The sequence below is a fragment of the Aspergillus bombycis genome, assembly GCF_001792695.1.
Source record: "Aspergillus bombycis strain NRRL26010 chromosome Unknown contig00037, whole genome shotgun sequence".
Lineage (NCBI taxonomy): Eukaryota > Fungi > Ascomycota > Eurotiomycetes > Eurotiales > Aspergillaceae > Aspergillus > Aspergillus bombycis.
Genome location: NW_019170039.1, coordinates 148,009 through 162,923, shown reverse-complemented (window position 1 = coordinate 162,923; position 14,915 = coordinate 148,009). Strand labels below are relative to the sequence as shown.

At 48.6% G+C, this 14,915-nt stretch overlaps 5 protein-coding genes across 5 annotated transcripts; 2 read left to right on the top strand and 3 right to left on the bottom strand.

Annotated features, from left to right (window-relative positions):
• Window positions 1-1,797: 1,797 nt before the first annotated feature.
• On the bottom strand, window positions 1,798-7,829 carry ABOM_006035 (putative TFIIIC transcription initiation factor complex subunits Tfc3; the record flags this gene model as incomplete). The annotated part of the gene is made up of 5 exons (XM_022533164.1): window positions 1,798-5,724; window positions 5,799-5,863; window positions 5,922-6,366; window positions 6,465-7,558; window positions 7,763-7,829. The coding sequence occupies 5 exons, from the start codon at window positions 7,827-7,829 to the stop codon at window positions 1,798-1,800; spliced, it is 5,598 nt and encodes a 1,865-aa protein (XP_022389607.1).
• Window positions 7,830-9,268: 1,439 nt separating this feature from the next.
• On the top strand, window positions 9,269-10,583 carry ABOM_006034 (uncharacterized protein; the record flags this gene model as incomplete). Its single annotated transcript, XM_022533163.1, has 6 exons — window positions 9,269-9,446; window positions 9,522-9,640; window positions 9,701-9,762; window positions 9,825-9,850; window positions 9,901-10,250; window positions 10,317-10,583. 6 exons carry the CDS (start codon window positions 9,269-9,271, stop codon window positions 10,581-10,583), a joined length of 1,002 nt encoding a protein of 333 aa, XP_022389606.1.
• Window positions 10,584-11,226: 643 nt separating this feature from the next.
• On the bottom strand, window positions 11,227-11,985 carry ABOM_006033 (N-terminal protein methyltransferase; the record flags this gene model as incomplete). The annotated part of the gene is made up of 1 exon (XM_022533162.1): window positions 11,227-11,985. The coding sequence occupies one exon, from the start codon at window positions 11,983-11,985 to the stop codon at window positions 11,227-11,229; it is 759 nt and encodes a 252-aa protein (XP_022389605.1).
• A 235-nt stretch (window positions 11,986-12,220) lies between these two features.
• On the top strand, window positions 12,221-13,838 carry ABOM_006032 (putative ribosomal N-lysine methyltransferase; the record flags this gene model as incomplete). Its single annotated transcript, XM_022533161.1, has 6 exons — window positions 12,221-12,355; window positions 12,422-13,003; window positions 13,054-13,111; window positions 13,190-13,252; window positions 13,313-13,424; window positions 13,490-13,838. The coding sequence occupies 6 exons, from the start codon at window positions 12,221-12,223 to the stop codon at window positions 13,836-13,838; spliced, it is 1,299 nt and encodes a 432-aa protein (XP_022389604.1).
• A 654-nt stretch (window positions 13,839-14,492) lies between these two features.
• ABOM_006031 (uncharacterized protein) lies at window positions 14,493-14,828 on the bottom strand (the record flags this gene model as incomplete). The annotated part of the gene is made up of 3 exons (XM_022533160.1): window positions 14,493-14,547; window positions 14,600-14,697; window positions 14,751-14,828. 3 exons carry the CDS (start codon window positions 14,826-14,828, stop codon window positions 14,493-14,495), a joined length of 231 nt encoding a protein of 76 aa, XP_022389603.1.
• Between the last annotated feature and the right edge of the window lie 87 nt (window positions 14,829-14,915).

Genomic DNA, 14,915 nt, shown 5'->3' with positions numbered 1-14,915 from the left:
ATATTTGCATCTGGCATGCTCCATAAAAGAGTAGTCCTTCTAGATTGGCATCAAGTCCTATTCGCATCTGTATATATACAGTCTGGGGTTCAAAGTTAGAACCTGCAGTATCCGAATCGAGAATAGGGCCGACCCTGCCACCACCTCGATTAATCTATCTCATCTTGAAATCCGCTGTCTTTTCAACTCTAAGTGGATCATCCAGGAAAACAAAACACCAGCGCGTAACCGCCCTCGACCAAAATCACACGGCGGATGCGACCTGCGCTGATTCATCTACACTTTCGAGACACGCGGAACTCTCGTCCGTCTCAGCCACCGACACAAGTATCCCATCCTCGCATTACTCCGCCTCCTTGTTCCCCTACCAACATAGCATTTTTTCCGTCCTAGAACCAAAACTCCCCTCCTGGATTCCCGCGTAGCCCTCCGGCGACTTTACCAACATCAACATGCGTTCCGTCCCCACATAACGCGCACGAGTTACCCCCACCCGGCCCCCTGGATCGACTCTACGAGGCCATAGCGGCAGGTGAATACTATGCCATAGGCCGGGAGGTCAAGTACTTCTAGTACCAACGGTCATGAACCCTCTGCCGCATGCCGGATTCGTGCGAACCCGACCCTGTTCAGTACGCGATCCTAGCCTCTAGCGCAGATGTTTAGTTGACGGCTGAGTCTGGGGATGCGGTGTGATAAAGCGCAAGAATATTCTACCGTAAAACTCTCGAGGGTGTGCTTCCGGCATATATGCCGGAAACACTACCTTCTTGGATATTGTAGACTTACCAGACGAGCTGAACTCGTCCGGTGAACTGGGGCTTGAAGAAGCCGGGGGAAGTCCAGCGAGGAATATCGTTACTGATAGTGGTCACTTTCGCACGGTTTAGACCTGTCGGGTTAGATGGAAGCCCGGGGAATTGCTTCATGACGTAGCATAGGATCGATATTTGGATATGCTCCCTCTGCGATACTTTATCCATGGCTTCAGATGGTGCAGTGTATGAGCATCGGCTCTAGTTTACTCCCCCTTCCATTCTGTAGGCTCTACTCAATCTACAATGTGTCTGTTATAGCTATATTCTACAGCAACAGAGTAGTACCACTTAATAATTACTCACAAGTAAGATTTCGAGACATTACTCTTACACTTCAACTGACTCCCAATATTAGTTCGATACCTAAAGTACTAACATCCATCCCATCCCATCTATTTATATCCATTCAAGCCAACCAGCCACTCAAGGCTCCATTACGGCCAACACTGAACATATTAATTGAAAGGGACATGAAAAAAAAAGCCAGACCTATAACAGAGATATTAAATAACGCGAACGACATACCATCTCCGGCCTAGTGGCCGTGCCCAATTGCACCGGTGTGCTACATTGCCCCAGAGCACGGATCGCTCTAGATCGCCCCGGTGCGACCCAGGAATTGCTGTGCTCCTTTGACCGAACTTTGTCCGTAGACTAAAGCAGGATGAAACTCAAAGAAAAGTATGTATAGGAAAAGAATGAAAAGGGGCGGCTGGTTGGTTGGGGGTGTCGCCCTGAATAACGGTTTAGGGCTGCGTGTGAGGCATCTTTTTCTGTTCTCTGTGCCAATGGCTTGTTTACGTGAAGGTCTAGGTTTGGGGAATGCGGTGCGGTGATTCTGACTTAGTTTGTTGCACAAGTGCTATAGTATTATTAGGTGGTAAAGTACGGTGGGTGTATATTACTGGTCTTCATGATTAAGTGACGGAAAAATATAGTACTTGTACATGTTTAAATATAGGGGGATAGATGAGATTAACTAGCATAGTATCATCCACCACCATTCCTGGAGGGTCCATCCAGCTTCTTTCTCGCCACTTGGGCCCTCCTTTCGCATGGCCCCAATCTCTGTCATCCATTTCAGTAGGTGCTCGATTTCCCATGCTCCCATTGTAGGTTTGATCATGCTGGCAATGCTCGCGGCGCTGAGCCCCGGTCTGCTAGCGACACAACCAGCTACTGCGGCGACGGCCAAATCCCACAGTAGCTTGATGAAGCCACCGTGTATATCACACCATAGAGGTATTTTTTCTGGTACCCAGGCTGTCCCGTTGTTCGTAGCTCGGGGAGGGCAGGGCGCCGGTGCATCGTTGAGTTCCTTCTCAATCGGGTTCCCGTACACGTAGGTTTTTTCAACGGGGTACAGTTCAACTGCGAAGCGGAGCTTATCCCTGTCTATTTGTCTGGTCAGGTAGCCACCCTCTGTCAACCCATATTTATCGCGTGGAGCATCTCGTGGTCTCAGGGTCACTCTGCGGGCGGCCACTAGGTTGATCACTGCTAGTATGTCGCCGTCTTCGGCATTATATTTGATCTCGAATTTGCCTTCGGATTGTAATTCTGGGTCGAGCATTTGCGTCTTGAACCTGGCTGCCCGTCGGAGCTGGGTGCTTTCAATCAGTCGCTTACGTCCCAATGCGTGCAGGAAGTGATCTGTGATGTCGTAGTTGCGGCCCGGCGTGATCCTGCCTCGGTTACCCATTGATATGATCCTCTCTGTTACCAACGACTCGATGGCGTTTTCTATGAAGCTTCCCATGTACGACAGTGCTTGCCGTGCCTCGGCAGGTCTGTATGCCTCTTCCGGAGTAACGACGTTGGCCCGAATCCATGATTTGACCACGTCCAAGCGAGAAAGATCCTGCTTGGGAGGGGTAGGCGTCTTGTGTTTATCGATCAGAGGGAGGGCAAATGGGACGGTTGCAAAAAGGGTACGCTTGCGATTGATAGTCAATGGCTGAGTGGTCTGATAAATGTCATCCAGGGTGCTCGGTAGTTCCTCCCGAATCTCGAATACACTGTCAAATTGCTCTCGTGTGGCGGGGAGGTCCGGAAGGAGCTTTTCGGATTTGGGGACATCGAGTTGAGCGTTTGCCCAATCGACAACCCATTCCCAATCATACCCCTCGAGATCATCGTAGTTGATCGGAGGAACCTGACCATCGCTGTATGCTTCAAGATAACGCTCTTGGAAGTCGCTCTGCATTTTTGCCAACTGGAGCCGGTTCTTGCTTAACACGTACTTCCCTTTCGCTTGGATGAAAAGCGGATCATAATCCGGAAAGCTGCTAGAAAAGAGTGTCCAGTCGACAATTTTACCTTCATAACCCCCGGCTAAGGCACGGACTACAACAATCGCGATCATAATCCTTTGAGTCAGCAAGTGCGGCAATTGATATCCAGTGCGATTCCGACGAGCGGGCGCTCGAGATCCAGCGGGTTGTATTGTCGTATCGAACTCATCGCCAGCTGCCATTGATGCATTGAGTTTCTCCAAGCGACGGTTCCGCGCTAATCCAGGAGCCAGTGTCCGAGATATCGGGAGTCGGTTAGATCCGAGAAGCGTCGTTGCGCCAAAGGTACCAGGCTGTGCAGAAAAGTCGGATCGGCGCCCCCTTTGTCTGGTAACCCTGGGCTCTGGCAGGGGACGCGCTGGAAGTTCCGGTTCATCAATGTCAAACCGTACGTTGCCCTCTATTCCAGCGCTATCAAAACTATCCTGCACTGTCTGGTTGATGTACCAAAGATCTGCACTCTTCTTGTCAAGCAGTCCTTCATTTTGAAGTTCCCATCGCATAATCACATTCGTATCATAGAAGAACCGGTTCGATCGGGGGTCTGCACTTTCGGAGTAGTCAACCTGGCGTCGCCGTGTCTGGCTAAACAAATCATCAAGCGAATGAGGTAGTTCAGGTGTTTTGTCGTTGGTAGCCTCAAGAGTACGTGGTAACTCTCGCGCTTTCTTTTGGTCATGTCTTGCAGCCCGCAGAGCAGCAAGGCCTCCGTCTGTCGAGAATGTTCCTGTATTTGCATAGAACGTCTGCCTTGAGTTCATCAGCATAGCGTATGGTGCCATAGACGATATGGGAATCCAAAGGCGTCTCATTCTCCGGCCACCGTCGGCGGCTGAGCCGTCCTGTGTTTGAAGTACTGAAGGCCGACGTCCCGGTTTGATCCGCCTTCCACCTTGGTTGGCTATTTGATCGGGCCTTGTAGCAGCAGTCATTCCAGGAGTAATAGAGTCTTGTGCCAACGGTCGCTGGAGTGACAAGAGTCGAACCACTTTGGAATGATTTTCCTTCCCTTCCCCGATCCTCTGCAACAGCCGCTTCTGAACGCTCAGACCCTTCCTCTTCTCCTGGGCTACAACAAAGCCTGGTTTATACTGTAATTGTACTGTGAGTGCTGACTCGACAGGAAGTTTGGAATACGTGTTGGGGTCTCTGCCATCTTTTCCAAAAGTGACTCTCCTTGCACCAGTCTTTGTCATTTCGGGGTCGTAGTCGACATTATGTGGGATGTAATGTCGGGACCCTGCAGCCAGCATCTTTTTCTGCATATCCATGACCAAGGGGTCATCTGCCCGCATGTCGGGTTTAGCTATGATATTTTTTGTTACCATGACCCCTTTGTTATCCTTGCCACTAAAGGTTAATTGGCGAAGCTTTCCAGCATCAATTATATGTTTCACGGTTGCTTTGATCGTACGAAGGTCGGGGGTTTCTTTGTACTTGGTCTTCCTCCACGCAGTCGCGAACGGGTACCAGATCTCAGTTCCCATGGGGAATGCCCCGCCAGCTTTTTCGACGATGTCCAAAATAATCTTTCGCCGTATGAAGCCGACAGACCCTTTCTTTTCCTTCACATTTTCTCTCGCTCTGCTGTTCTCAGCCAGTTTTTCCGTATCTGGGCGCTCCAAGGGATTGGCGTTGACTTCTCGGCCGTCTAGAACAGCCTGAGATGCCGGTGTTTTATCCACTGCAGCCCTGTCTGTCGGCGCGGTGTTGCATTCCTCTGTCTCCATTGGTGCCGATCCATTTAAGTCATTAACAGGGGCATGATCCGTTGGAAGGTTGTCTTTGGCGCCTGTGGCGTCTTTGTTTCCCTCATTTCGGACTGCTTCGCGGGGCTTCTTGGACGGTACCTCTAGGACCTGTGTCGCATGAACGTTGCTCTCTCTTGAACTGTTTTCGGTTACAACCTCTTGGCTATTTTGGCTGGGTGACTCGGCCCTCTTCCGCTTCAATGGCTTCCCTTGGGTTTTATCATCGTTGCCAAAATCAGGGCTATCCTGTCTTGAGTCTCCAGCTGGAATGCCCTCTGACTTTCCAGTAGCAATTATAGGAACACTATTAGCCTTAGTGGTAAAGTCGGTAATGCGTCTCTGTTTTGGAGTGCGCATAGTTGCTGGGCTAGATTCAAGTTTAGATACAGGGTGCCTTGAGCGTCTTTTAGTACCTCGGGAAGGTGTGGCATCTATATCTTCAGGAGCATCTAAGGCCCTACTTGTCGTGGCAGCTGTGGGAACGGGTGTGGGAACAGGTGTGTCTTCGGCATTTTCTTCAACAGCCTCTTCGACAGTCTGTTCCCGAGAAGGCTGTTGTGATCCGTCGTCTTGGTCGCCTGCTTCAGCTTCTTCCATAAACCAGGGAAAAGATGACAGCCTCGGAGACTTGAAGACAGCAATTCGACTGATCCTTGGACGACCTTGCCTTTTGCCAGTAGGTCTTCGCCTTCCACGCGGTGTGACATAAACTCCAGAATGCGGACGTTTAATCAACAGAGCGTTGTACTCCGTCCAAGTCTCATCTAAACCAAGAGCTCTAAGTTTCTCGATCTCAGACATTCCTTGGAACTTTTCAGACTCATCCCTTGGTAGTTTCCGACGTTTGATAGTGAGATAGAGCTGCCTGGGGTTTTATCGCCCATCTCCGAATCCGATATATCGAGACGTGCTCTTTTCGGTCTGCTCGGAGTTACTATGTCAGAACTTGTAGCAAGCCTTCTACTTCCCGCTGGCGCCTTGGTTTGCCCACAGTGGAGTGCTAGGAATCGTTAGTCCTGTAGATAACATCAATACTCCTCAGACTTGGAATAACACACCGTATGTTCCATCTTTAAGTCGTATGGCTGCGGCATCAGTGTTGGTGACATTGTAGCTTGACGGGTCCACTGCCACTATGCATTCCAAAAGAGAGACATCGCCATTTTTCAGGAGCTCCTTTGCAGGTACAGCCACAGGCAGTCCATACTCGTCCAGCTCAGGTTGTGCATCAACAGGCGGTGCACGAATCTTGTCAACCTTCGGATTTTTCGGGGTAAACTCAACAGCTTCCCAGGCTGACTCACCCGTCTCAACAAGCTTTGCAAAGTTTGTTGCGGTGAAATGGTTATACTGGGTTATAGTGCGGTTGAGTACCGTGTCTCGTACAATAGCCATGTGGCGTAGGTGCAATGGTTGTGACAACTGCCAACATTCTACCAGGCGACTCATTGTGTTCTCCAGTGGCCGACGGTAGAAACCACCAAAGCATTTTCTGATGATTTGCTGGTAGGTAGGTCAGATTACATTCCCTCAATGATAACTGGTAGCTGTGTTTTTTTTTTGTTTCTTGTTTTTTTTTTGTCTCTTTAAATTTAACGCACCTGATTCATAATTCCTTCAGTCCCCGCTTTTTCGACAACGTCAAGGATCAGGTTGTGGATAGTCTGGTCTGGAGACCACACAGGAAGAATGCGACCAGCTTCATCAGTATCCTCCTCGCGTTTCATCACATTGAGTGTTTCACCATTATTTAGCAGAGGAGATTCCCTTGTCGCATCATTCGGGTCTACATCTTCATCAAGTTCCGCATTATCATCCTGCTCCAGATTGGTTGAGATGCCTCGACTAAATTCATGGAACAACTCCAAATCCTTCTCGGTCGGTTCTCGTATAAGCTTCACGCAAGCAAAATAATGTTTATCATTTTCAGAAAACTGCGACATGGCCTTGACACGCATTAAGACGCCTATGCGTTCAAATTTCCGCAGAGCACGAGAGAGGATACGCCACCGCCATCTATCCGCGAAGCCGAGAATCTTCTTGAGATCAACACGGGAAATGATCTCATGCTCCCGAAGGATACTGAAAAGCTGCTTGCTGAATTCCTTATAGTCGATCACTTGTGGTTGCCCCGAGGATTGGTCTTTTGTCGTTTCTGCAGATGATTGCTCCGCTTGCATAAATTTACGTAGGGTGCAAAGACTAGTTCGGGTTGATTTGATCTGGATAGCCCTCTTCTCAATGTAGCCTTTTTGCTGCAGTTGGTCAGTTCGCTTGGGGACTGAGCGCTTGTCTTGACCACTCAGTTTCACCAATTCCGTCTGAGCAATACCATTCGACTTGCGCGATGCGATGATAGATAGTAGAGCAAATTCGGTGGCAAGAAGTTTGTTTTCGTCTGGTTCATGGCCTGTGATGGCAAGCCATGTCCTCTCCTTCGAGACAAAAACACGGATTGGATTTTGGGCAGTGTGCTCAGAGCTGGGTGCATCATTAACACGACGTTCTACATCACTAAAACTTAGAGCATTCCATTCTCTATTTTCGCCAATAGAAACTTCAGGGTTTCTTGCTAGCCATGACCAAACTTTCTCCTGAAATCGCCGGTCGACAACATGGCTGCGGGTGGATGCATCCTGTGCAGCCTTGGCATAGAAAGTATTGATGAACGTCAAGATATCGGAAGGAGAAGCGCCTGGAATACATTAGTCTCCTTATACTTCTTATGGTACATCCAATTGTGTTATTGAAAAATTGGAAACAAAAAGAGAGTTTTGATCCAAAGCGCCAGAGGAAGCTGGATGCAGGGGTTTGGATATCAAATCGCCAAAATTAGAGCCGGTGCTGTAGTAGTGGACCCTCACAACAAGAACACAAAAAGGAAAGACCGCGAACTGACCTTGATCACCGCAGAGAGCAATCTCTGCCAGGAGAAAATCAATCAACTCTCGTAGACTCGGGGCCATCCTATTTACATGGCTGAATCGCGGCCAATAGGTAAGGGAAGGGGTGGAATAAAAATTTTTGACATGTCCCCATTGATCTCAACTCATCACCTGGGCGATAATCTCTCCGTCGCAAAAAGAAATTTGACAAGCCTTCGATCCACGTTGAGCGCGAGATTCGAACCATCGTCGTAGAGTGAAAAATTATGTGCAGCAAATTGGTGGGGGTGGCGGGTCTCTAGGCACGTGACTTATGCCATGGTTCTCAGGCATCCAGTGAATGTCGAGTCTCTGTGGTGGAATCATTGATTCATTTACGAATAGGGTTAACCTATGATACCTAGCACTCGATTCCTTCTCAAACAAAAAGGGCTTGGAAGATAAGGCTTTCAAGCAATTCAAAGCAGTTCAGGGTACGCAATCTGTGTTCCTTGAATTCGCTGCACAATAGTTATACTATCATAATTAGTCATACAGCACTCGATTTCTCGGCATAACGCACCTAATGCATCATCCAAAGGGATCGTCGCTGATCGGCCGGCTAGACCGGATTCGCCGTTTATTACTAGTACTTCTATCCAACTTTTGCTTGAAGTTCTGCAGGGCGAGCAACTAAGTAAACCGAGAAGCAAAGAATTTTGTGATATTGCTTCGGCTCTTCGTTGATTCAATAGTGATAACTGATTTTGGTCTGATATATCGATTCATCTGAATATCGCCTTGACGAGACGATCAACTCTCGAACTCAGGTACACTCATTTGAGGTATGTTAGTAGATACGTCGCTGCCATCGGAAGTTCGGCGACAGTCAACCGCCGATAGCAGTAAATGGAACCAATCATATGCAACATTTTCTTCAAGTTTTTGATCCTGCGGAAGGTGAAACTTTAAGTACACCGAAAATCAGGTAGGTGTGGACTGTGTAAGGTATTTATTCATGGTTATTTTTCGGAGGGAAGGATAATCAAGAATGCTGTTGTTGTTACTGCTGGTGTTGTCCCTCGGCATACCGTCTTAGACATTTACTTAGTTATCTAAACATACATTTTGTAATCTCACACAGATGTCAAATGACATCACGGGGTCCGGTTACGTCAGGCACCTTGTTTGTTCAACCCAGAAAAGTCAAATACTTTACAGCCAGACCCAAAAAAAATTACTCCATTCGTTTTCCGGTCCTTTTTCATCTTTCTCGACCTAGAACAATCTTCTACCGTCCGGCGCACTCAATGAATTGGTTGCAGCCCAAACAAAACTATCGCCAGTCCCAACGCGCATTGCCAGCGGCAATACTCAGCCCCGTTCCTCGCCACTCACACTCGGATCATTTCTACCATTCTTCGATCACACCATGAATCTTGTTGCATAACAATCTCCCTTCCATTGATCTCCTATCAGCAACAATACTGTCAAACCCCAGTTAATCTCCGCATATCCTCACCATCGCTAGGGCTATAGCGATGGAAGAAGGAACCGCCAGTACCAACCCTTTGGAACCTCCGCCGCTCCCTTACTCGCTACGGACACGGAAGAAGTCAATCGCGATTTTCTGGATATTATTCGTTTTTGATACCCTCGCTCAACCTGTAGCACTTTACTTCGGTCTGTGGTATGGCACTAACCTGTCGCATAACTTGGGTATGTCCTTGGCATAGTCTTTGGTGTATACACGGGCATGACATGATATACGTGCTAACCGACTCGTGCAATTAGTCTTTACCATTGTGACAGCTGCGCTAGGAGGAATTTCTGTATTTGAATACTTCTACCGGCTCTATAACTTGTTTCGAAAGGATTCTCGCGCTCGGCCGTTGAACGCACGGAAATCATGGGTAGGCTTGATCAAGACGCCTCGAGGATAGAGCCTATCGGGGACTAACGTTCCATTGCAGCTGGATTTCTTCCATATCAATTTCACCATTGTCTGGCTGATCCTCGCCGTTGAACTCATCGTGTAAGTTTCGGAAGTGTTCATTGCTTTGGAAGGATGTGGGTTGTATACTAACAAGAGGCCAGGGGAACGGTCCAGGAGGAACCCTATGGTAACGTCCCCTACCGTTTATTGCTCTCACCCATACTTATACATCTATAGTGCGACTAGTAGCCATGGTCCTCCCAAGCGTCATGTTCTACTTCGGTGGTGTCTACTTGGCCCTCGATATTCTCCGTGTACTAGGTTTCAAGGCCCCTTTCCGGATTTCCTCGACCCCAAAGGGCTCTACAATGCCCACGGCTTTGTATGTCATGATTGAAGATGTGGTAGCAGTGGATGGGGGTGGGGGCCAGAAGTACCGGTATGCCCTTCGAGTCCGGTATCTTTCAAGCCCATACTTCCGCCGTATGCTCTTTCAAATGAACTGCTTCTGGGCTGGAGGCTCTATTATTTTTGCCGCTGTCATCACTGCAATTATTTTTACGACACCGAAACCTGTTGCGTACACGGTAAACCTGCCCATTCTGTTTTTGATGATTTATTATATGGAAAGCTGACGAGTGCGTTCTTCATAGCTTGGATGGTCCTTACCGTTCGTTTGGGCCGGCGTCTGGACGCTAATTACCATCCCGTGGGTCCAAAGTGATCTTCGTCGTGAGAAGAAAGCATGGGCTGAAAACCGCGGTCAAGGAGGCATTCCTTACACGGATGATATTAGCGCGCCGGCTGATCGGACTCGCCTCGAGTCAATACATGAACATATATGGCCCTGGGGCCGCGAGAAAAACAAGGAAAAGCCCACTACACGATCTACCTCGTCTGACGGGCATTCAAATGTATGATTCAATATTTTGTGTGACAGAAGGCGCAAGTTGTGATCAGCCTTTCCTTTCTCATTCATCCATCCGTCTTTGCGCGCTTGCAAACGCCGGGGGTTAACAAGCACGCCTTTACTTGAACCCAGCAGTTCTTGGAAAATCAAGTCGGTCCAACCACGCCATGAACCTAGTATCTCCTCAGCGGAAATTGTGACAATGATCCAGCTGTGGACAGCAAGGTTAACGACGATATGCTTAAAATCCACGTGTATTCAATGTATTGTATATAGATACCCTACCAGCTCTAATGTATTCAGGTCAATATATATTTTTGCACAATAGTTGCATCCCGTTGTTAATGAGGCTGCTAGTCAAGCTTGAAATGACCACTCCTTTTGATGCCGTTGTATCATGAACGATCAAGGAGTTATTCAGATCGACTGCCAGCCGTATCCAGAGCGGCGGACGGTTCCGTTGGGGCATGAGGACGCGGTGGAGGGCCACGCGCATGAGCTTGGCATTAGGAAATAGGGATATCAGGCCAGGAACTAGGAATACCAGACATCGCACTGATTTACCTGCTTTGCCACCCCGTTGGTTATGTCCAGAGACTCTGGTATCTTAACTCCTGGGGTATAAAGGCCCATCACAATGCTGGGAAGTGAGTTCAACTCTTCGGCCGCAGAGCATAGAACCTCACGGGAAGCAGCTTGAAATTCTTCGGGAATCCGAGCTGCAATTCGGATGTGACAACAATCAAACCAGCTTGCTTGAAGATCTCTTTGAACTTCTCATCCGTCCTCGTCACGCTACTGTCCTCGTCATCATACATATCATTTCCATTGGGATCAGTCGACTGGTTCTCCTTGACAATCACGATTCCCGTATCTGCCAAAGATTCACGACACCGCACAAAGTACTCAACCAGCTGCGCATCGGTTAAATGTCCCACGCAGAATTGAGTCCAGACCAGGTCATATTTCTTCTCCGGGTACCACCCCTCCAAACCGACGGTGTAAATATCGCCCACGACGCCAGATCGCTTCAGAGCGCTGTCGTGTATAACCTGGGTGAACTTCTCGACCGGCTCGACTGCGTCCACGGTTTCGCATACATCCTTGAGGAGCCCCTCCGTTACGCGCCCCACCCCCGCACCGCAGTCAGCTCCCAGCTTCAATTTCCCTTCGGTGGCGCAGCCGGGTACCAATCGTCGGACCTTGGAAAGAAAACTTTTCGAGCCGCGTAGATCAATGCGCGTATACCAGGGGTAGCTCCCCAGCATGCCCAGCATGGTGTTGGAGTTGGCAGCGACGCTGTTCCAGTATCGGATAGAAGCGGCATGGTCGATCTTAGAATCTGGGGCTGCCATTGTGGGGTTCTCCGAGTTGGCCTCGCCGGGCCCCGATGTGACCGGTTCAGAAGCCATCGCCACGACTCGTCACTGGGTGAGTTCCTGTGCCGTGAATGTAGCTTTTCCGTCGCCTTCGAGATTTTTTGATGAGAAATCACGGAATTTCCGCCGGCTTATGTAATCCGTTTCCGGCATATTGCGCACTCTGATTGGCCAGGAGCGAGACAGTTACTGTTAGCTGGATGCATTCGCGACGAACTCAACCTAGGCATATCAACATTCTCAGGCAGTAGGAGACTCAGCAGCAGTGATGGACGAATTGCCGGGTGAAGAGCACCTCGCTTTCACAAAATGGGCCATCTCGAAAGGAATCGAGATCAACGGCATAGCGCCAGCTCGATTCCCCGGCCGCCGGTTAGGAATGATTGCAACGAAGACCATAGAAGTGAGTACGTCAACAAATACAACCGTACAACGTCGCTACAATGATTGACCAGCCATCATGAGAAAGGAGGGAGAGATCATGCTCACCGTCCCACAAACGGCAATGCTATCCATTGACTCCATCCCGTCTTCATTCGTGGATCTCTTCCCCGAGGGGACATCCGTCCACGGCATTCTAGCCGCATATCTCACGCACGGGGACGCCAAAGCCCTGAAAGAGATAGACGCATGGCGCAATGTCTGGCCAAACTGGCAAGAGCTCGAAGATAGCACGCCTATACTATGGCCGGCTCATCTGCGACGGTCAAATTCCGCCTTTGAAGACGAGGGCAATTCCTCCACACCAAGTCTGCTCCCACCCTCTGTATCTGGGCTATGGAATTCTTTCGAAAAGGTACCCGTAGACATCGACTACGACACCCGATATCAGAACATGCTGGCGCAAGAGGAAAAGCGGCTCAGACACGCCTGGGAACAGATTCTCTCCGTGTTCCCGAAAACAGAATGGAAGACGTTCGCATATTACTGGCTCATCATCAACTCAAGAAGCTTCTACTATATTTCCCCCGGGAAGGACGAGCCAGAGGATTGGAACGATGCCATCACGATGGTCCCTTATGCTGATTATTTCAATCACGAGGATAACGCGGTTAGCCCACTCACTCTTTCACTTACCCTCCCTACCTAACAGTTAAAAAGGCATGTGAAGTCCGATTCGACCATATCGACTACACATTCCGGGCTACCAAACGATACGGTAAGACATCAACCCAAGCCCCATATACCTAACCAACGCTAGAAGAAGACTCCTAGGCAGGACTAACCACCCCAACAGAAAAAGGCTCAGAAGTCTACATGAGCTACGGCGCCCACTCAAACGACTTCCTTTTCGTCGAATGTCAGCTCCTCTCTAATCCCACGCTCATTATATACCTCTAACCAAAGAGGATTCCTATAGACGGCTTCTTCCTAGACAAGAACGAATCCGACTCAATATACCTAGATGACATAATCTTCCAAGACCTAACAATAACCGATAAAAAAGAACTAGTCCACCAAGGCTGTTTCGGGTACGTCGACATCACACTAACTCTCCCCCACGATCCTATTCGTACTAATTCAACTCCTGGAAAAGCAACTTCGAAGTCACAGAAACAGGCGTAAGCGCCAACATCGAAACAGCCGCCTGTCTCAAATACATGTCCAAACGGGACTTCCGGATCTACATTGAGGGTCGGTCGAAACGGGCCTTTGATGCAGGGAAGTCGGCGGAAGTGATTCGGGGTTGGATTGGGGTTTATCTTGAGGAGTGTGAGAGGACGATGGAGATTATTGGGTCTATGTTGGAGAAGCTAGGTGGGTCTAGGAGACGAAATGGTGGGGAGAAGTGGGAGAAGAGTAGGTTGGAGATGTTGCTTTGTAGGTGGGGACAGATTAAGCAGATTTGTGATAAGGCTATAAATGCTGTTGGTCAGGGTGAATAGGGTTGTATTTCGTTAGTCTTCAGATACGTTATTCGTTCTGATGGCAACATGATTTATATTCGGTGGAAAATGGAGGTTTGAAGTAATACTAAATGGAAAAACTATTGAACTGTGGCATAAATTTCAATGTACATACAAGATAACGCTAATATCCCTTCCAATACACCGTCTATCTATACACCAGTCCAGATATACACCCGATGCATGTATACGTCTTGTCTCCAGGCGCTCACAGCTAAACTGGTACAGGCCTTCCAATGCGCCCCCTGCTCCCATGTAATGATAATAATAGATAAAAGGAAGACGGAAAATTATACACAGCAAAAGCAAGAGGAGGCTCGGGCCCATTGCTCGAGCAAGCCCAGGACAACGACAGAATAAGTACAGCAATTGTCACAAGAAATATCACAATTAGCCAAGCAGGATAAAATTGACACTGCAAATAAAAAACATGTTATAATATGAAGCCAGTGAAACAGATGACGCCTATATACGACCCATTGCATTTGGGGTATCATGTAGCAGAAAATGGCAGGCCACGAGAGAGTGACGTAGAAAATGTAAGGTAAGAAGGATAAATGGTCAGGAAAGCAGCTTGCTTCGCCCATCGGACATGGTTGTAAAGCCATAATACACGCCCTTTCTGTTGAACGATTACTTTCTGGACGGCATCAATTTGCGCCCAAAGTTACGGATCGTCATTTTGTGACTAAATCGCAGTTAGCACAAGCACTCTACCATCCAGTATGAATATAGCTCACCCCTCATCAGCCCCGTCCCAGCGCTTAGTTTCGGAACGGGCAATCGCAGTGCCTGAAGTCATAGGCCGGGATGGAGGATTCACAACCCTGCGAGATTGCTGCACAGTGGTTAGCGAAACTCTTAGTATTATTAGAATCATTCAACACTAACCTCCCAGCGAGCATCCACGTCGACCTCACTAGTAGATCGAGTATCAGACATTAGGCCACTCTGCTCGATACTGAGCATACTGGACCCTAAGGAATTCGAACGAAAGAGTCGAGAGCTTCCGGAATGAACAGACCTCTGCGACTGGGATTCTGAGTACTCGCTGTT